At 34.3% G+C, this 22,300-nt stretch overlaps 1 protein-coding gene across 2 annotated transcripts in view; it reads left to right on the top strand.

Annotated features, from left to right (window-relative positions):
• SPATA17 (spermatogenesis associated 17) overlaps positions 1-22,300 on the top strand; it is a 270,751-nt gene that overhangs the window by 192,935 nt on the left and 55,516 nt on the right. For both annotated transcript variants that reach the window (XR_011975479.1, XM_072647825.1), the window contains exon 8: positions 3,262-3,410. Coding sequence is in view for 1 of the 2 variants with exons in the window: in XM_072647825.1 (XP_072503926.1) it covers positions 3,262-3,410 (149 nt within the window). In the remaining variant the exon portion in view is untranslated. The remainder of the gene's footprint in view (positions 1-3,261; positions 3,411-22,300) is intronic.

Raw genomic sequence — 22,300 nt, 5'->3', positions numbered from 1 at the left:
TAATATAATAGAATGGTTAGAATAAATGCATCTATTATTGAAGGACCCTACTTATTTAGATATAAAAATTTGGTATTTGTCCTTTCACTGATCCAGCTGACAAATATGTATTGAATAGATGCTAAATGCAAAACATGATTATAAAATATTATGTTATATACTTCACAGAAATTTTTTTTGTCCAGACCTATGAATTCATAAGCATGGGGGAACTCCTGGTGTGGAAAAAGCCTTCTATCAATGCATATTGGTATGTCAGAGGAACTGAGAAATTAAGTGACTTGCCCTTGGTCAACCAGAGCATGTCATGCATGGGACTTGGATCCAGGTCTTTCTGACTCAGACACTAGCCCCATATCCCCTAGCTCATGCTACTTCTAAGAAATGAACAAGCAAAGATGAAGTAGTAGAGTTCATTTGAAAAACAACAATACCTTATTGCATTTAAGACATTGGGACTATAATGTAAGGTCCTTGAAGGCAACAACTTTGTATCTCCAGAATCCAGCCCAGTGCCAGGCACATAAAGAGCATTTAATACATGTTGTATGAATTCATGTCTTTTTAACTTAACAAATTGTTATTATTAGTCATTTTATTGCTTTTTTGAAAAATCAACTTGAATAAAATTTCTGCATTTGGATGAGTTATCTTTCTCACATGTGGATTTGTCAGACAGATGGCATTTGTACTGTAATGTATATTCCAAAGATGTTCTTGAGGGAAATTAGAAGTGAAAACTCGTAAGAATTCAGAGTCTGGGCTGTTAGCTAGAAGGTAGTAGTAGCTAATGCGTATACTTTTTCCGTCCATAATTCACTTCTTTATAATAACAATGCCTACATAATATACCTTGGCTTTTCTTTATATCATACACTATAATAATTATTCTTGTTACTAAAACACCTTTTCAAATAACCAGAATGTTTCTAGTTCTTATAGATAGCGTTTAAATGATGATGAGATTTATAGCTCTTTAAAAGTAGAAAAATTAACTATCCATAAGTTTTCTCATAAGAACATTGGTATTTCACATTTTATAGTTAAGAACTATATATGTAAGATAATATATATAAAAGAAAAAGTTTTAATGCATCTGATAGATCTGATTTATCATTTTTATTGCTGTGTTAAATAGAGTTACGGTCTAACAAAAGTACAGATAATAGTAAAATTAGTCATCTTTTCATTAAAGAACATTAATAAGAGCATGCATACTGCTTCCACCTAAACCTTTAAGATATTAGAATAGCCATAATTTAATAGAAGAGGTAGAACAATTATTTGTAGCAAAGACTGTAGATAACAAGTGAGCCAGAACTTGACTTTAGTTCCCTATTAGAATAAGAATGCTAAAAATGAAGTCAGGTCTATTTGGGTGCTCCAGATTTAGTCGAATACCATCCCACACCTTTTAAAAAAAAGGGCTATAAAAACTCCTTTTTGACGTTGGTTGATGCTAAGGGAGTGGATTGTTTCTGTGGAAGAAAAATAGACTGCAGAAATGTTTGATGAATGAGACATTTAAAAAATCTATGTCGATATTTTAATTTACTTCAGAAAGACATCCATGATCCTTTGATAGCACATTCTATATCTCTTGATAGTCATTTTTTTCTTCCACTATATTGTCAGTTTCTTAAATTGAGATGATTTAAATAATTATTTTAAAGAAAAATATATTTTACATCTCATTTCAAACAATATGGCAGCTGTTGAATTAAATAACATCAATATTCTTAACAAGTGACTTGTGAATATTTTGTCATACTTATTTCTTGGGAAAACTTATTTCCCTCTATTTTCAAACCTTGTTCAATGGTGACCCCAAAATATATTCATTCTCCCCACATATTTTCTAGAACTAAGACAAGTAGGAGCTTGTAAAAGCACAAAAATATGAACATTTGATTCCTGAATGCTTCTGAAAGGAGACATGGAATCATGTCCCTGTATCTTTAAAAAGTAAAGTTCCAATACAAATCCATTAACTACTTTCAAATATAGCAATCCTCCTGTCCAGCTGTGAAAAGTACTAGATGATACTTATTTGCCATTTGTGTTATTTACGGTCCATGACTTTTATGGTAACTGGTTCCTATTATTGGTTTCTATTAATGTAAAACATAAGTGAACATAAATGAGGCGTGAATCATTTCTTTTTATTAGCCCCACAGTCTTCACTCAGTGCTTGCAGTAACTCCAGCTGTGACTTGTTAGTGATAACCTATTTAAAGAGGAGATCTTGAAGAATAAGGAACATGATTAGAATTCTTTGTCCATTCATATTTTCAGAATGTTTTACCACCTCTCTCACAAAACAACAATAATGCTAGAGGGGAGGGGAGGAAGAAGAAAGAGGAGAGAAAACAGAATGTAATTAGTGACACTGAAAAACCTTGAGTTGCCACCGATTTGTATTGAGCTTAATGTAGTACTAATTACGCTGCAAGTGAGTTTGTATTGATTACTACTTTTATTATATTATTATAATTATTATTATTACTACTACTACTACTTAAAATAGGCTATGGTATAAATCATCTTTAAATGCCACACAGGCTTTTTCTGTGTGTGTGTGTGTGTGTGTGTGTGTGTGTGTGTGTGTGTGTGTAATGAAAAGGTTAATATCAGCATCTAAGTTATTAAACAATATAGCTATAGATTTTTCCATTAAGAATTTGTAAAATTATTGAGAAATTATGATCCTGATAGATTTTTGCATATTATCAGTTAAAGGTAAGATTTGAGTTTCCATCTAAAGCTTTCAGCTAATGGAAAATCTGCATCTTTGCCTTATTGTCATTTATGGGATGAATTTTTGAAGGTGATGCCCCAAATTTTTTGATGGCTTTGCTAATTAAAAATAAAATGAATATTTGTGTAATTAGAACAAATAGCATATCTTTAAATTAGAAAATATAGCCATGTAAAAGCACAAATTGAACCATTCAGCAATTAAAAGACCTTTTGTAACTATGAAATTAAGTGAAATCAACAATTCCGTCTTATTTCAGAGTACTGTTTTTCTTGGAAATGTCCACTTCCATATTGATGCCAGTAGAACATTTCTCATTGCTGTAAGATAGTGCATCAGCCTTCATGTTTTTCCTTATTTGTATAAAAAGCCATTGATTTTTTTAATTATCTAGCTAAGAAAAACTTGTTGTACTTCCTAGACACTCTCCATCCTTGGTCATCAATAATATGTCAAAAAAAACCCACCCCAATAAAACACTGACCTTATCCTGTACCTGTCAGGGGCCCTTCCGAGATATCGCTGAAGTATTGCAGCAGCGCTACAAGCCTTTGCAGCCAACCTTGCGGGTGGCCACATCAATCAATTCGGTAAAAGAGGCCCAGGAGGAACTCAAAAGGGAGGAATGGAAACACCGTGTCAATGACAACATGTGAGTTTTCAGTATTTTGTAACACAGTTTAGTGCCTTGTGTTTTTTGATGGCTTGTGCTTTCTAATGAGTCTAGAAACCTCTTATTGTGGAGAAGAAAACCTACTGTCGTATCTGATATTTGTAGCAGAAGATATTCTTCAAGATGCAAATGCCATTGATGAGATGAGTGAGGATATCAAAGCTAAATCACTCACTCCCAGCCCAGAAAGTGCAAAGAGCATTGCCTTTTAAATGGCAAAAAAGAAATCTCTAGTCTGTGTTTTTAAACTGATTCCTCTAATCATTGAGTGAAGGCAGTTATACTTTTTTTAAAAATCCCAGTAACATCATTCCTTATAGCAGATAACTTTCATCTTGGTCGACTCAATATTACGTGATGGTTTTTATGAGTTAGAAGCAATAGGAGAAGTTGGTTGCTTCATAATTGAGGAAGGCAAAGGAGGGACTAGTGGCATGTAATATTTTCAAATTATTGTTGTTAGCTTCGTGAGGTAGTTTCAGTTCATGTGCTTAGAGCTCTAAACGGCTTCCCTTAAAGATGCTGGAGATAGTTGCAGTTCATAGAAATTATAAAATTTGTGGTGAGTTTATTATTACTTTTGTCATTGTCATCTCTCGATGACAATAGATTACAAAATGTGTTTTGCTGCCTTCAGAAAAAGGAAAAAAAACTGTTTCCTCCACTTTCTGTCACCTGTAATAGTTTTCCTATATGGTACAGTTGCATTTGAGAGTACCGTATCAGTCAACAACATTTAGAATATGGTTCATTCTGTTAGTATTTGGTATGTAGAAAATCACATTTTATTAAGTATCTTTTTTGAAGAGGCCCTTGATCAATAAAATTTTTCATAAAATAACATTTTAATTATATTTGGTAAATAGCTAAAGTAATTTTCAATAAAGCTTTTCATTTTATAGCAATTATTTGAAGTGTACCAAGTGTTCAGCAAATGATTTTGGAAATAACTGGGTTCACTTAATAAGTGAAGAGGGAGAATTTTTTTTCACATTCCTGCTAGATGAAGGTTTTATACAGCTAGGTTTGATTTACTAAAAGAAAACAATTATACCATATTAATTCTGTTAAGATTGAGTGAATGAAGCAAAATGTCTAATTGAGGGATGAATATCTGAGGTGAGAGGTTATTAATATATTTCCCATTTTGTGATATCTGAAAGGCTTATAAAGTATCAAGGTAAATGATATTGCTAGAAATGGCTATTATGTTTTACAAAAGCAATATCATTGTTTCTATAAAAACAAATATAATGTGAATTTATCCAAATTTCTTTGAGTATGTTCATGGATAAGTATAAGGCGAACTCTCATTGCTATCCCCAAAACAGGATGAGCTGTGTTTTACTTTCTGGGGAATACTTATAAATGCTTTCACTTTCCAAAGTATAGTGAATAAACTCATGGCCTGAGGCTTTCAAAAGATGAGTATTACTCATAGGGTTTCCAGCCAATCACTGCTGTTTTATTTCCAAACTATTCCAGAACTATCACTGCTACTTAGATTTTGAAGCATAGTAACGCATACTTCTATCCCCTTGGACAAAATAAAATAAGACATGAAGTATTTTCTATTCACATTGCCACTTTCCTAGTTCAAGAGCTTATCATATACTAATTAGGCTTTTAAAATCTCTCACAAGATGGCTTTTTTCCATCTTTCAAATTTTCTTATTCTTCACTCGCTTCTAGGAACTCCACCACCCTGCAGTACTGGCTTTTTCACTCTTCCTGTCACACAGTCCTTTATCTCTCAGTTCTGTGCCTTCTCACTGTCTGTCCTCTATGCCTGGAACATTGTCCTTCTTCACCTTCATCTCCTGCCTTCCTTTGTGACTCATTTTCAATCTTACCTATTGCAGGAGATCCTTCTTAGAAATTGAGCACCAAAGAGGTCAAGGGACTTGCCCAGGGTCATATTAATTAATGTAGCAACAAATATTTAGCAAGTACACAAGAGATGCTATCTATGATGACATGGCCACAGGCTGCCTTTGAAGAGATTTCAGTCTTTTCAGGGAATCATGTTGTAAATATACGAAATATTAAAAAACAGTTTAAGGATTGTTGTTCCTTCTCAAAGAGGACCAAAATGACAACACTATGTTGAGGTCAAAGTGTCTGAATGGCTGATCAGACTAACAGGAGTTCAAAAGGCTATGTATTTTATAGAATAGTAAATAAGAAATTGTCAAAGGGGTATGATTGAGAATAAATGTTATTTGTTCAAAGGAGGGGAAAACAACTGTGGACTCCAGTATTTTGTGAAGAATTTTCAAAGATGGGAGTTGATTTGGACCTTTAAGATTTGAATGACAAAATATGTTCAGGCAGAATAATTAGACTTAGTTGATTTGAGCAGAGGTTTAAAATAGGAAGAGAAAAGCTTGAATAAAGAGAAAATAAGAAAAAGAAATAATCCTGAATAAACTGGTTGGGACTAGATTATGAATATTCCTCTAATTATATCATTGTCCTATTCAAATCTTTAAATGCCTTTGACTTACAGGATAAATTTTAAACTCCTTGGCTTTACATTCAAGGCCAGTGCCAATCTGGCCCAAGTAACTTATTTCTTTATAATATGCTTATTTCTTTTTGTTACTTTCATTTTTATTCAGTGTACAAATTGGACTGGAGAGGAGAAAGTCTGGAGATAGAGAGATCTCCTCATTCTAATGCTGGAAGGAAGGGATTAGGAATGATTCACAACATCTCAGAATTGGAAAGGTTTTCCAAGTCCATCCAACCCAACATACGCTTGAACAAGAATCCTATCTACACCCTCCCCAAAAGGTGGTCATCCAACTTTCCTTATAAACATATAGTGAGAAAACTATTACCTCCATCGAAACCCATTTCACTTTGGACAGCTTTAGTTGTTCTAACATTTCACCTTCCATCTCCCTAACATCTCCCTCCCTTCACTTTCTACTGACTGCTTTTGGTTCTGCCCTCTTGGGACAAGCAGGCTAAGTATAATTCCTCTTCTCCTCGACAGACTTTCAGACACTTGAAGAAAGCTATCCTGCTCTCTCCAAGTGTTCTTCTCTCAAAGCTGAACATCCCCATTATATCCTATTATGGCCTGGTCTTGAGATAATAGTTCATCATGGACAGTCTTCTATGAATGATCAATGTCTTCCCTAATATTTGACACTCAGAATTTAACATAATGACTAAAGGGTAGTCTGGCTGGGCCAGAGAACAACAAGACTTTGCTTTCAGTTTTCTTGATTTAATTCTCTCACCACAATTCAATTGTGTGGTTTTTTTTTTTTTGGCTGCCATATTGACCTTTGATTGACTATTTATTCGATAAATAAATTTACAGTCTACTCAAATCCCAAGATTTTTTTTAAACAAATTGCCATCACACCTTCTCCATTTTGTACTAGTAAATATTTTTTTTAAAAAAGTCTAAGAAGTTGTATTTATCTCTATTGAATTTCATCTTAGAATCCCCATATTGTTTCAGCCTTTCAAGAAATTTATGGACACTGATTCTGTTATTAGTATGTTCACTACCTTTACAGTTTTATGTCATCTGAATACTTGATCATAATGCCATCCAAATCATTAATTTCTTTTTTTGTGTATTTTATTGATATTTACTGTTTCTTACATCACCATAGTATCTTATGTATCCTTCCTCTACAACTTCCCAGAAAGTCATCCTATATGACAAATAATATTTTTTAGAGAGGGGGAAAAAAAAAGTCAGCACAACTGATAATGTCTGAAAACATGTGTGATGTGTAATAACCATGGATCTCTCACCTCATGAAAGGGCAGGTTGGTAGTATCTTTTCTAAATCATTAATTTTCCTTAAAATTCATCAATAATCTCAATATTAATAATTGCAGCGTATTTTCTTACTTGAAACAAGGGAAATTAGAGTTTGTGTATAAATCCTGAGTTTAAGGATCATTTCTCAAAGTGATTTTATGCGTTGTTTTTGATAATTTTCTTCTTAAAAATAATTATGTCCTTCTTTATCCATATTATTTACTGTTTTTACTTCTGACATTACTACATATAACCTCATGCTTATTTATCTAGCTTACTGGTTGCTCTCTCCCTGCCTCAAATGTTCTATCTTCTAGAGGCAGTCTTCTTAAAATGCAGGTCTGACCATGTCTTTCTCACATACACACACACACACACACACACACACACACACACACACACATCTTATCTCCAATATCTCCTTATCACCTCTAGAATCAAATAATGAAATATGAAAAGCTCTATTTGGTGTCCTTCATAATTTGTCCTTCCCTAACTTTCCAGTCTTCTTACACCTAGTTTTTCTTCCACCCCAAACCTTGAGATCCAATGACACTGGCTTCTTTTCTGTTCCCTGTGCTGTCATTCCATCACTGAACACCTTCTCTGGCTGTCTTTCATGCCAGAATTCTCTTCCTCCTTATCTTCACCTCCTATCTTTCTTCAAGCCTAATGTAGAAAAATTTCAAGTTTTACATGAAGTATTTCTTAATCCTTCTTAAGAATACTGTTGTTTTCCCACTGTTGATTATTTCTAAATTTTTCTGAATATATTTCCAGTTCATATGTAGCTGTTGGAATGATATCTCTCCTATTTAATTGAGAGCTACTTGAGAGTAGGGACCATCCTATGTTTTTGAATTCCCAGTGCTTAGCACAGTTCTCAAGACACAGTAGATTCTTAATAAATATTTATTGACTCACTGTTAATACAGAGCCAAATGCATATCCCAGGGGGATTCTATAAGAAAGAATAAGGGCCTGAACTAGGAAAATATTTGTGAAATAGAAAGGAAAAGGTGGATTCAAGAGATATAGTAAAGAAAACATTAAGTTCAAGGTGCTGACCTGTATTGGTAGAGGGATTTTCCACACCCGTTAGTTTCCTGTACCAATGAAATCACATCAGTTCTAGTCCCTATGTCTGGATGGATGTGAAAATCAGATTATCAGAATTGTTTGTCCTAAACCCCTGAGGAACACTGGAATTTTCAGTTACTTGTCAGTTCGTGGTTCTAAGTCAAGTTGCAGAAATTTTTAGAAAATACATGTCATTCTATGAAATTCATTGTCAAACCATATTTTCTCTTTACTACATTTAAATGCAAGTATCTCTTAATAATTTCTAAAACACTCTGAACACAAATAAATGTTATTTTTATTAATCCTTTTGAAAATGCATTGTTCCATGATCTGAGAGGCATTATGGTAAGAACTTTGGACTTAGAAGATAGTTTAACTTATTTCTAGATGTGTGACCTTGAATTTGTCATTTAACTTCTCTGTTTTCTCTTGTGTAAAATGAATATAATAATACTTTTCACGACCTACTTCATGATAATGTTGTGAGACAAGAAAGCACTTTTGACCATATACATGTAGATACATGTAAATATATATAAAGTATGCTATTATAATGTTTTAATGATGCAGTAGAAATTCTTTTAAATCATCAGTAGCAAAACAGAAGCAAAAGCTTGCTGTTTCTGTGTGCCAGCTGGATGTTACTTTAGTGAAAGCATTTCAGGATCCAGGACAGTGGAAAACTATAAATTTTTCACCTTCAGCAGAAACAAAGTTTGCTTTCTACTCCCAATATCTCTAGATTATCATTGTAGCATATAGTGGACACGTAGTAAAATGTATTTGGGTGAGTGATTTTGTGCCTGTTTAATCCTGTCTTATTCAAATAGGTTGGTCAATATTTAAATACTGTATTTGATTCATTGCATTTCCATACTATAAGCTCTGTGGAAAAGATTTAGAAGTTGTGTTATTCTGCAGTTAAATGAAAATCAGAAATATTATTTTTAAAAATGTATTATATGTATGAATATAAACATGTATATATACAAGGGAGAGGGAGAGAAAGAGAGAAAGAGAGAGAGAGAGAGAGAGAGAGAGAGAGAGAGAGAGAGAGAGAGAGAGAGAGAGAGAGAGAAAGAGAGAAAGGGAGAAAGGGAGAAAGGGAGAGAGAGAGAGAATATTTGAGCCTGACAAGTCCTGTGAATCTTACACATCTCAAAAGTTTTTTGAATGGTCTAGTTTTTTAAACACTTTGCATCTTTACCAATTTGCATATTTTCTGGACTGTTACTGTATTATGATAAACAGGGATTATCATATATTTTCAGATAATGTTTTCTTAACAATTCAACTTCTATTTGTAACTCTTCCATTTATTTTAATTACTAGCACAGTGTGCAACATTTATTAATCAGCGGAGCCTTTTTAAGTTAAAATACTAAATTAGCTAACCCCATTAACACAGAATACTCCAAACAAGCAGTAATAGGAGAGGTAGTTACTGAGCAAATCGTATTATACATGCGGGTGCTCTAGGGCACAGTTAAGCATGATTACCCTCTTTTGATCCAGTATTCCTCTGCCTCTTCCAGCTAATTTCCAGTGGAAATTTACAAAGTGGTGCCTTCATTTTTCCAGCTTAATTTTTCTAATGAAGTTCTGGTACTTTATAACACTGGGGATGCAGATAATAAGCCTGTGTATAATTAAGAACTTCTAGAATTTGTCTGCAAAAGAGTCCTTTATCACTTGCTTTGCAGTAAGAACTAGCTCTCCTTTTGTCCGCTACATTTTTTTTAAGCAGCCTTAGTTTTAAAATGTGAACATGGACTTCTGTTTGCTGACATCAGAACATTAAAAAGTTTACATTATAACTATGCGATGAACATAACTATGCATTTGAACATTTTTAGTGGCATAACTATGACTCTCCTCCATTTTTAGTGTAGCCTTGACATTGCAGACAAATTCCTAAGAGTCAAAATACCTATGATCTTAGGTGACATCTAAAATCCTAATTGTGAAATGTAATTCATAACATGGCTATACACCAACTGTTACTTGAATTTGCCCATTTGGATATATAGATAATTTCTTAAATTAGAAGCTTCAGTCAGTATCCCATTCAATTGAGATTTCCAAGGCAAATCTGATTGCACAGCCTCAGAATACAGTTTGGCATTTGGGAGAGGGACAAAGGAGAGAAGATCTTAGGGAGATTAAACCCTGCTCTCAGTCCTTTGTGTCCCCTGGCACCACACCCCTCTTAGGTACTATGCAGCTAATAGGGGATGAAGAAGCTAGTATCAGAAATTTTTTTATGACTTTGGGGAATTGTGGAGTATTTTTTTAGCCCTTCTGGAAAATCAGGGGATCCCTACTTAATTCCCAATCTGAGCAATGTTCACCATTGCTGTAGTTGATGGAAGGGGTGGTGTGGGAAGAATGGAGCTGTCATCCTCCAGCTTCCTTCTTCCTCCAATCAAAGTTCCATATTTATTTTCCTGGAGAACCTTCAGATATGATAAAGCCCCTGCCACATGCACATAATTCTTTGATACCCTAAGACTTATTTTAGTACATTAAAAAGTTATGCTTCTTAAGCTACTGTAGGGAGAAAGGTCTGGAAATTGTTTTTCTTGGGATATAGAAAAAGTTGTAGAAAAAATTCCCCTGAATTTAGTAATTACAAGAATTGAACCTTATCACTCTCTTTTGACATTTGAAAATAAGCTTAGATATCCTTATGGAAATATTTCTTATTTCTGTGATTTTAATCACTTGCATGTATGTTTTCTCAGGTCTTTATACTTTGATCAGTTATTAGTCGGAAATTAATATAGAAGTTAAAAGGCAATTTGGAAATTAGAAATCAGTGTTGCTCTGTAAAACATGTGCCAGATGGTATAGTATAGTTTGTGTGGAGCTAATTGTTCATGGTCCTCTTTAGACTGGCAGATAAATTCTGTTTTATCTGAGCTGGAACAAGAAGACAAGAGATAGAATCACTAGTGCATAGACCCTGTTTAGGCAAAATTATAGCAGAGCTGTTCACCCAGGTAGAGTTAAGGTTGTGTCAGCATTTTCACATTTAATCTTCCCTACAAAGAACATTAAATAAGAATTTGTCTAAAATCCTGAAAATCCAAGAATTACTTTTGCCAAATTTCTTTTTAAAATTATTATTAAGACAGCTTATTTTGACGCAGAAGACACATACCCCGGACCAAGAATTAATCAAAGTTAATCTACTAATAAGCCCTTATAACCCATTAATTTTATTCTTTGGGAATTTTTTTCATAACATCCTCAAATTCTCCTTTTGAAATAAGATTATTAAGCCTTTCTTTAGGATTCATTTGCATACTTTATTCACTTTAAACTTTCAGTTTTATTGGCATGTAGTTAAGTGTAGTGATTTCTGATTTTTTAAAAAAAATTCTACTCCACATGTCATGAATATACCTTTACTTTTGATCTCAATTTTTATCTTTCTTAATTAACTAGTTAATGATTTATCTACTATTTTGCATAATACTTTTTATAAGTTTTTCATATCCAATTTTGTTTTCCTCTCAACTTTGATTTTTGAATTTTATTTTATGCTTGTTTTAGGATTATTAATATGTTGGTTTCCTATTTTTAATTGCATGCTCATTTGTTAGTCTTGTCTTGTTCTCATTTGCCAGTAAAAGTATTTAAAGATATAACTTGTCCTCTAAAGAACGCATTTAGCTAACACCATAAATTTTGAAATGTTGTCTCACTGTTATTATTCTCTTCAATACAGTTGTTTGTTATTTCTGTGAATTAATCTTTGATCCACTAATTAGTTAGGCAATAATTGTTTATCTTTCACTTGCATCTTCATCTTTTACTATTTGTTTCATTGATTGCAATTTTTAATTTTTATTATCTATAAGAATATATTTAATATTTCTGCCTTTCTTCACTTATTTATGAATTTTTATGCATTTGAACATGATCGGTTTTTGAAAAGGTACTGTCAATATGGAAAGAAAATTGGATTATCACAAAAGACTATTGAATCTAGTTTTCTAACCTTCAGTTCCAAGCTATAATTTCCTTCATCTTCATCTTTCTGTTAGATTTGTTAAAGTCTGAAAGAGTCATGTTAAAGTCACCTATAGTTATTTTCTTTTTATCTAGTTTTTTTAGTTTTTCCTTTAGGACTTCAATGCTATATAATTTGTTATATACACATTGAAGTTGTTTCATTGTGTTTAGTGTCTTTAAGCATAGTATAGTTTTCCTACTGTTTTACTTGACAGCATCCATTTTTAGTTATGACTTATCAAAAGTCACAACTATAATGCCAATTTTTAAAATTCAGCTAAAAAATAATTTTTTTCAGTCCCCCCCTTTTGCTCTTTGTGCATATTTACATTCAAATGTATTTCTTGTACAAAACAATTTGTTAGTCTCTGATTTCTAATATGTTATAAAATTCTATTTCATCTTATAGGTGTATTTAGATAATTCATAATTAAGGTTATAGTTGTTAACTGTTTTTTCCTCCATGAAATCCTATTAATTTTTAACCTCAGAAAACCAGCATTTTGTATTAGCAGTTTGTTTTTCTTGAAGAAATTCAATTGCAACTGTCATTATCATATACAACTATACCTCTCCTTCCTTTTCCAGTCACCCTAATCTAGACCCAGATCCAGATCCTTTAACTCCCTTCCTTCCTTCTTTCCCTTGCCCAAATCAGCTAAAAATGTGGTTCAGTTATCCACTCCACCCGTACCATCATCTTATGTCTTTGCATAATATCCTCTTCATTTTCAGTCATCTACCAGGAAAACAGGATCTATCCTAGATAGTCATCTTGCCATCTTTTGTGACACATCTCCTGTGACTGCTCTCTCTCCACTAAGAATGCCAAGTCTGTCACTCTAGGGGAGAGAATGAGAGAGAGAGAGACAGAGAGAGACAGAGAGAGAGACAGAGAAAGAAGCCTATCTTTGCTCTCTCAATGCCCTTCAGACTAAAAGAGCTTCAAAAGGACTCTTGTCTTCTCTGCCATGTATAAATAAATAAATACCTATTTGTGACAGTCTATTCATGCTCATTGATTTTTTTCATTCTTCTTAAGATATTTGTTTAATTTGCTTATCAAAGGCCTTGACTCTCTTCTTTTCTCCGAAAGAATGATAGTTCATTGATTCTGCTGGATATCTCTATATATGTATATATCTATATACATTCTGCTCAATCTATCCTGCATTTGTTTCATATGTATTTAGTTACTGATGTCTTATCTTCCTCATTAGAATGTGAGCTCCTTGAGAGCAACGATTGTTTTTGTCCTTTGTACTTCCAGGATTTAGCATAGTGGCTACTACATAATAAGTGCTAAATAAATATTTATTGACTCCCAGAAAAGAATAAATTCAGCTTTGTTGAATATGTCATTTGGAGGGTAAAAGCCAATTTTCTTGATTTTTTGATATGTCATATTATAGCAATTGATTTTACTTCTTATCACTGATGAGTAGTCTTATGTCTTATTCAGACTGTTGTTTTTGATAATTGAGAGGCTTCCCTCAGTTTTTTTATAAGTCTATTTGATAATTAAACTATAGAACTTGGAGACTGCATTACTAAGTGATTTAAATTTGGGGTCCCCTTCTCATTATAGCTATCAATTTATACTTTGCTTTATTTTCTTAATACTTCTGGGCAATTTTCTTAACATCTTTGCTGAAAAGAGATATTTAGACTTTATTTTATTGTTTTTAGAGACAAATAATTCTGTGATGGTCTTTGATGTGAGCTTCTTCAGACTGAGACCTTTTTTATTGACCCATGGAGGAGTGAAGGAAAAGGATTTATTAGTATAGTATCCACAACCATGAATGTTAGGTACAAAGGGAATAATCACCAGGAGAGAATAAATTGTTAAAACTTAAATGTTTTCTATATATGGCTTGCCCATGGTAAAATTTGAAATTTTTTATTACGTTAAATTAGGGTCTCTAGTCACAGGGAAATCTCTTTTCATTTACTTCATTGTGACCATGTTCTCAAAGAGCTTTGAGCCAGGCTGAATCATTTAGCCCTCTGGGCCACCAAATAGTTTCCCACCATTCAGTTCCTTACATGCACAAGTTTTCTTTTCAACTCCAGGCAAAATAAAGATCTGGGAAAGGCAGTGAAGTGAAAAATATGTCTGACACACCCTTTGGCTATTAGTGAGTATTCCATTAGTGGCCTGTATACTATTTAATAAATTTTGCAGTTGATTTAAGTATGGCTACATCTGAATTCCATTAATTACCTGAACCTGACAAACAATCTTATCTAGCTCTGTCCTCAAGATCATTTGTTTTGTTCTGAAGAAACTTGGGAAAGATGCTCATACTCTAGCTCTTCCCCCACAGCCCATAAAATACCTGTAAAAAAAGACTCTCAACAAATTCTAGAGCAGCAGAAGCCACAGAATGATGGAGTAGAGGAGATTTTCAGCCCAGGGTTACCTGGAAGGCCAACAGGAAAGGTCTGTCACACTGGTCGAGGAGCAGGAGCAGACTGCAGCCCCGCCTTGGCCCAGAAATGGTGCTAGGAGGAGCAGGACTGCAGGCCTCTGGGGTGGAATCCCCAGCAGCAGCTGAGGTTCCCAGCCCCACCAACCCACAAACGCCAGAGGCAGCTTCAAAGGTCAGTGAGAGGGTTTTTTCACCTCAGTGACAAGGGAGAAGGGTCTTCCCCTAACCCTGGAAACAGGCAGCAGCTGCACTGGCAGAGGCAGCAGCAGCAACAGTAGTTGCTGAGGTAGCTGTGGCTAAAGCCTCAGCATAAAGCCACTGTGGGAATTGAGCAGCTGATCTTAATCTCAGCCTTGAGCCATAGTGTAAACTTCTCTCTCTGGATTGTGCCACATTGGAGGAACTGAGAATTTACAGGACCCCAGAGTATACCCTACTCTTGATAAAGGACCCAAAAGTCAAGTAACTGGTAGGGAAAATGTCCAAAAAAGGGGAAAAAAATAAGACTATAGAAGGTTATTTTCTTGGTGAACAGGGATTCTCTCCCATCCTTTCAGATGAGGAAGAACAATGCTTACCATCAGGGGAAGATATAAAAGTCAGGGCTTCTGCATCCAAAACATCCAAAATAAATATGCAATGGTCCCAGGCCATGGAAGAGCTCAAAAAGGACTTTGGAAATCAAGAAAGAGTGGTGGAGAAAAAATTGGGAAGAGAAATGAGAGAGATGCAAGAAAATCATGAAAAGTGAGTCAACACCCTAATAAAGGAGACCCAAAACAATGCTGAAGAAAATAACACCTTTAAAAATAGGCTAACTCAATTGACAAAAGAGGTCCAAAAAGCCAATGAGGAGAAGAATGCTTTAAGGATCAGAATTAGCCAAATGGAAAAGGAAGTCCAAAAGCTCACTGAAGAAAATAGTTCTTTCAAAATTAGAATGGAACAGATGGAAGCTAATGACTTTATGAGAAACCAAGAAATTACAAAACAAAACTAAAAGAATGAAAAAATAGAAGATAATGTGAAATATCTCGCTGGAAAAGCAACTGACCTGGAAAACAGATGCAGGAGAGACAATTTAAGAATTATGGGACTACCTGAAAGTCATGATAGAAAAAAGAGACTAGACATCATCTTGCAGGAAATTATCAAGAAAAACTGCCCTGAGATTCTAGAAGCAGAAGGCAAAATAAATATTGAAAGAATCCACCAATCACCTCCTGAAAGAGATCTGAAAAGAGAAACTCCTAGGAGTATTGGAGCTAAATTCCAGAGTTCCCAGGTCAAGGAGAAAATATTGTAAGCAGCTAGAAAGAAACAATTTGAGTATTGTGGAAACACAATCAGGATAATACAAGATCTAGCAGCTTCTACATTAAGGGATGGAAGGGCTTGGAATATGATATTACAGAAGGCAAAGGAACTAGGATTAAAACCAAGAATCACCTACCCAGCAAAACTGAGTATAATACTTAAGGGGAAAAAATGATTATTCAATGAAATAGAGGACTTTCAAGCATTCTTGATGAAAAGACCAGAGCTGAAAAGAAAATTTGACTTTCAAACACAAGAATCAAGAGAAGCATGAAAAGGTAAACAGGAAAGAGAAATCATAAGGGTCTTACTAAAGCTGAATTATTTACATCCCTACATGGAAAGATATTTGTAACTCTTGAAACTTTTCTCAGTATCTGGGTAGTTGAAGGGATTATACACACACACACACACACACACACACACACACACACATACACACACACATAGAGAGAGAGACAAACAGATAGACAGAGACAGAGAGCACAGGGTGAGTTGAATAGGAAGGAATCTTATCTAAAAAAATAAAATTAAGGGGTGAGACAGAAATCTATTGGGAGGAGAAAGGGAGAAATGGAATGGGGCAAATTATCTCTCATAGAAGAGGGAAGAAAAAGTTGTTCCAATGGAGGGGGAAAAGGGTGGAGGAGAGGGAAAAAGTGAAGCTTACTCTCATCACATTTGGCTCAAGGAAGGAATAATATGCACACTCAATTTGGTATGAAAATCCATCTTACACTACAGGAAAGTAGGGGAGAAAGGGATAAGCAGGGTGTGGGGGGGATGATGAAAGGGAGGGCAAATGGTAGAAGGGAGCAATTAGAAGTAAACACTCTTGGGGAGGGACAAAGTCAAAAGAGAGAATAGAAGAAATGGAGGACAGGATAGGGAAATATAGTTAGTCTTATACAGCATGACTGTTATGGAAGTCATTTGCAAAACTACACATATATAGCCTATATTGAATTGCTTGCCTTCTCAGTGGGGATGGGTGGGGAGGGAGGAAGGAAGAGAAGTTAGAACTCAAAGTTGTAGGAAGAAATGTTGAGAATTGTTTTTGCATACAACTAGATAATAAGAAATACAGGTAATGGGGTATAGAAATTTATCTTGCCCTACAGGACAAGAGAGAAGATGGGGATAAGTGAAGGGAGGGATGTTAGTAGGGAGGGCACATTGGTGGAAGGGGCAATCAGAATGCTTGGCGTTTTGGGGTGGGGGAAGGGAGAGAGATGGGGAGAAAATTTGGAACTCAAAATTTTGTAGAAATGAATGTTAAAACTTAAAATAAATGAATAAATAAATGACTAAAACAAAAAAAAGAAACTTGAAGAATTCTAGTTTTATTATCTTTAATACTATTGTGATATCTTTTCTATCTCCACATTTTGTTGGGTTTTGGTTTTGCCATTCTGTCTTTCCATAGTTTCTACATCTTTGAATTTTTACTCTACTAAATAATCTATTCCCTCATTTATCTCCTTTAAATGTTATTTAAGAACTTTAATGTCTATCTCTATATCTTTCTTTAATTGTTTATTGAATTTCTAAAGCACTCTGAAAATTTTTGTAAATTGTTAAAGGCTCATTTCTTACAAACTAGTTAATGTTACTGTAGTAGTATTTGTATTACTTTTGGAGATTTTTCATTTATTTTTCACATATTTTTTATTTATAGCATTATAGCCTGTCTTTTTTTGCCTGCTAATTTCTTTAGCTTCTCTACTCTTGTTTTCTGTGAGGTTTTCATTGTGCAAAATACCTGATTATGTAGTTGTTCTTTTCCTTTATTTGGTGAAATGCAAGAAAGCTGGACTTAGACATGACCATTCAATTAATTATCCTGAGAGAAGTACCCTAGTTGTCAAAATTTCATACAGCATCATGGTAGTTTATGATCATGTGACCAAATATCCATTGCCAGTGCATAAGCAACGATTAAGAACATGATTTTTGAAATCTTGACCAAAATGTATTGATTCCTAAACATCTCTGAATTATTTGGGTAAGTATATTATGTCTACCCTTCATTTTGGCCCTAAATATTTATAGAGTTTTCTTTGCATGAAAAAGTTTAAAAGATTTTTAGAAATAAGGAGATTGTAGGTGAAATATTTTAAAACTTTTCTGTTAATGTTTTCTTAATGCCTATACTTCTGTTGATACATTATTTCCCTTCTCTCCTTTCTCTACATTGTGCATGGTATTAGTTCTTATTTAAAGGAGTTTAACAGTAGTCTTATTGAGAAAAAAATGATTTGTCTTTTTCTGGAACTTAACAACAATATACTATGACATTAATACTATTTTTCCTTTAAGACTTATATGATTGCTACTTGGTTAGGACCTTTAAATGTAAAGTCAGTTCTACTATCATGTGACATATGTGTTCCCAAAAAGTACTTCTTTGCAAAATGGCACAATAAAAACCATAGAGCTTATGGAGAACATGGGATTGGGGGCACCACACTCAAAAACTTTATCAGTGAAACATTAAAAAAGATAAGAACATAATAAAAAGTCATAGTACAGTTTTATACATATTAAACTGAAGCCCTAAATGATACCACCTCCCTCAGCCTCATGTCCCCTCTGATCAGAAAGCTAGAGTGGAGAAGTACCAAACTCCTCCCAATGTCTTCCTTTACAGTGGGAAGAAACTGGGCTCAGCTAATTTCACTTTGTATCTGCTGTCCTGCCTGGTTTCACCTCCACAGATCAAGATGGCTCCTGGTATCCTATCTCATCTTCCCCCTTCCCTGCCTCTTTTTATGTGTTGTCCCCCACTTTTGATTACAGGCTCCTTGAGGGCAGGGATGGTCTTTCTTTTGATTGTGTCCTCAACACTTAATACTGTGATTGGTAGAGTAAGCATTTAATAAATTTTTATTGGATTGGATTGAATTAAATAGTAAAGAAAAACAGAAATTCTACAATAAATAGTGGCCATGCTGTTGTTTGGCCAGCAGGAAGGAACTGTGCAAGCCAAAACTCAGAACTGTAAGGTGGCCATCAAAGAAGGGGATGGGGGAATATGGGGGTTGTTGCAAAGCAGCTCTTCTTTGCTCACGGCTTCTATTGTCCTGGAAGATACACAATAAATATGGCACTTTACCCGAAAAGGACTTGAAGATTATTTGTGGAAGTGGGCCTCCAGAAGGTGTATAGTTTATGAACTTATGAAGTGGTGTGATTTTCTGCATTTTTGTTGTTTTTCCTGGAAGAAATCACTCAGAAAAAAAAAATTTAAATTCAAATTTACTTAAAACATTCCCTAAACATATCAGTCATAGTAGAACAAACTTATGTTTTTAAAACATAATGTTTTATTCTGCATAATTGCAGAATTTACCATATCTAGCATAAACTACTTCAAGCCCAAGCAAAATAAAACTGAATCTCTGTGCCCAGTTTATATGTGAAGGAGAATGAAATGCTGCAAGTCATCATGAAATAGTAGGCACCATGGCATTATCAAATAGGCATGATAGCACTACTGTGTGTAGCAGAACTACTTCTGTTGGCTTGGGAACTCTTCAGCTTTGGAAAACATAAACAAGAGGAAGAAAGAGGTTCCCCTTGGTATCCTTAATCATGAAGCTACATCACTAGGGTAATTAGTATAATCAAGGCAAATAGTCTTGACCCTGAGTCATATGATAGTCAACCAACCAGCATTTGCCTCACCATCACTAAATCAATGTTTTGACCTGAATCCTTACATAGGAACATAACTGTTTTGTTCTCTGTCTCAGAACCCACTTACTTGACCAAAGGCTCTTCCCTTCATGTTGCTTCACCTGAAGTTATAATTTAAACACATGGTTTAATCAGATTAGTAAAATGTACAATAGAAACAGGAGTACTAATCACATATAACGTAGACTGTATGCTTGATGACTTCTGGAATTCAGTCCTTCCTCAAGGTCAAAACCCTTTCTGAGGCCACAGTCAAATTCCATTCTCTTTAGTCTCCTGTAGCTACAGTGTAGGATGAGGAGAGAGCTACCTGGAAATTCAGTTTGATAAACCTTTCTTTCCCCGCTGAAATGGGAGTCAGACACAGACAATTAACTCAAATCTTGATTAGAGAATGATATAAAAATTTCATTGATTTTAATGGTCAAAGCATCAGGACAAAACAAAGTAAAACCACAAAAAAGTTATGTAGTTCAACCTTCTTATTTTATAGAGAAACTAAAGCCCAGGAAAAGGATTGAATGAACTTTTCCAGGTCACTCAACAAGTGAAAGGGTCAGGATTTGAACCCAGGTTGTCTACCTCTAAATTGTACCAGTCAGCCAGCATTTAAGTGTTTATTGTGTGCTAGGCACTATGCTAAGCTCTGGGAATACAAATACAAGCAGAAAAAATTACAGTCCCTTCCCTCAAGGGTTGATGGTGAAGGCGCCTGTCATGAGGGTCTTGTTCAGAAGGACTTCCTCCTAAACTGGAGATTCTGGGAGAAACTTGCTAATCAGAGGGAGTGCCCACAGAGGTAGAAGATATGTCCCATGTGAGAAGTCATCCATGTGCAAAGTGAGCTTCCAGGATGAAGAGCTTTCTGTGGCATGGTAGAGAACATCTTGGTAAGATGAGTCACAAGTATAGCCTGGAGAGGAATGAATGATGCCACCGACCATAATTCTGAAATGCATGCACGGGGTTAGAGTTTAAATTGGCATTCATATATAATCCTACAAATGCAGTCATTATCTAGAAACATCCTACTTTAAATAATTAATCCATTTTCCTAGTCACAGTGTACAAAAATCTTTTTTCTATAGTTTTGTGGACTTTTATATTATCTGTAGTTTCAAATCATCCCAGATCCCATATGAAGAGCTCTTCAGTATTGAAATGAAGATGGAGTATCAATTCATTATTTTCATTTAATGCTCAGCGTATGAAAGATACCTTAGAAAGTTGGCAGTCATTTCAAATGGCTTTAGAGACAACTCTATAATTTTTTTCTTTGTAGATATCTTTATGATGTCTATAGGATCCTATGATTATAGATTTAGAACTGAAAGGAGCCATGGATGCCATTGAGTCCAACCTTTCCTTTTTATTTTATAGATGAAGAAACTGAGTCCCAGGGAAGTAAAGTGACTTTCCCAAGGCCACACAGAAAGTATTAGTAGAAGGGTTTGAATCTAGGTCCTCCAATTCCAAAGCCTTTGTTCTTTTCATATTATCACACAGTATTTTTAAATATTTCTACTTGTTATATCCCTGAGTTTGAAAAAAAAGGTATTTCTGAAATGGACATTTTTTTCAATATCATATTGAACTGAGTGCAAACTATATTGAAACGATTTCAGTAGCCATTTCATTTCAAAATGAGACTATTGTATATTACAAATGAAAAATATTTGACAATATTTCATAGTCCATTAGTGTGAATTGAAGCTAGAAGTATTAAGATTTTTATAAATGCTATAAATAAATGCATCAGCAATTTATTAATTACAATATTATAAAACTAATAACAGGTCTCTTCTTTGTCATACAAGGTTAAAAAATTTCACATGCAGATTTTTCAAAAATGACTTGGTATACATAATTTATATATTCACAGTTTAGTATCTCTATAAAATGTCATGGGATGAAGAAAACTGATTCATTGATAAGAAGTCTATCTGACTGTGAGATCATGTTTGCACTGGTTAGAATGCATTAGCCAAAATATAAAAATAGTCCTTTTTAGGTTTTAGAAATGATTAAGTACTGCAATTTAAAAAAAATATTTTGTCTAAATTTATGACATATCTTGTGATTTACTAATTGCTTATTAGATTAAATGAACCTTTGTTTGACCAGTTTGGACTTAATGGTTATATTTATTCTTTTAAGGTTTAGATACATGGTCAGTCAGACAGACTCATAGAATAACTGACTGCCTGAATAGTTCCCAAATTTCTATCTCCAGGTGCCATATTTGCATGAAATTAAATTGTACAGATTTTTATTTCACATAAAATCCCTAAGGTCCTTCTCCTTTCATTATCCTAAAGTAAATACTTTTTTACCTTCTCATTTTTTTCTTCATCCTCCTCAACAAATGATTCTCAAATTCTCTTTACAGTATTTAGAAATATACCATCTGTCATGTGCTGGTTATTCCTCACTTCACTGAGGGAACTTATACTTCCTCTGAATTTCCTTACTACTGTGGCAATATCATCTTACATGAATACCAGCAGTAGTTTCCACCTCAGAGG

The sequence above is a fragment of the Notamacropus eugenii genome, chromosome 2, assembly GCF_028372415.1.
Source record: "Notamacropus eugenii isolate mMacEug1 chromosome 2, mMacEug1.pri_v2, whole genome shotgun sequence".
In the NCBI taxonomy this organism is placed as follows: Eukaryota; Metazoa; Chordata; class Mammalia; order Diprotodontia; family Macropodidae; genus Notamacropus; species Notamacropus eugenii.
This window is presented reverse-complemented; position numbering and strand designations above follow the sequence as displayed.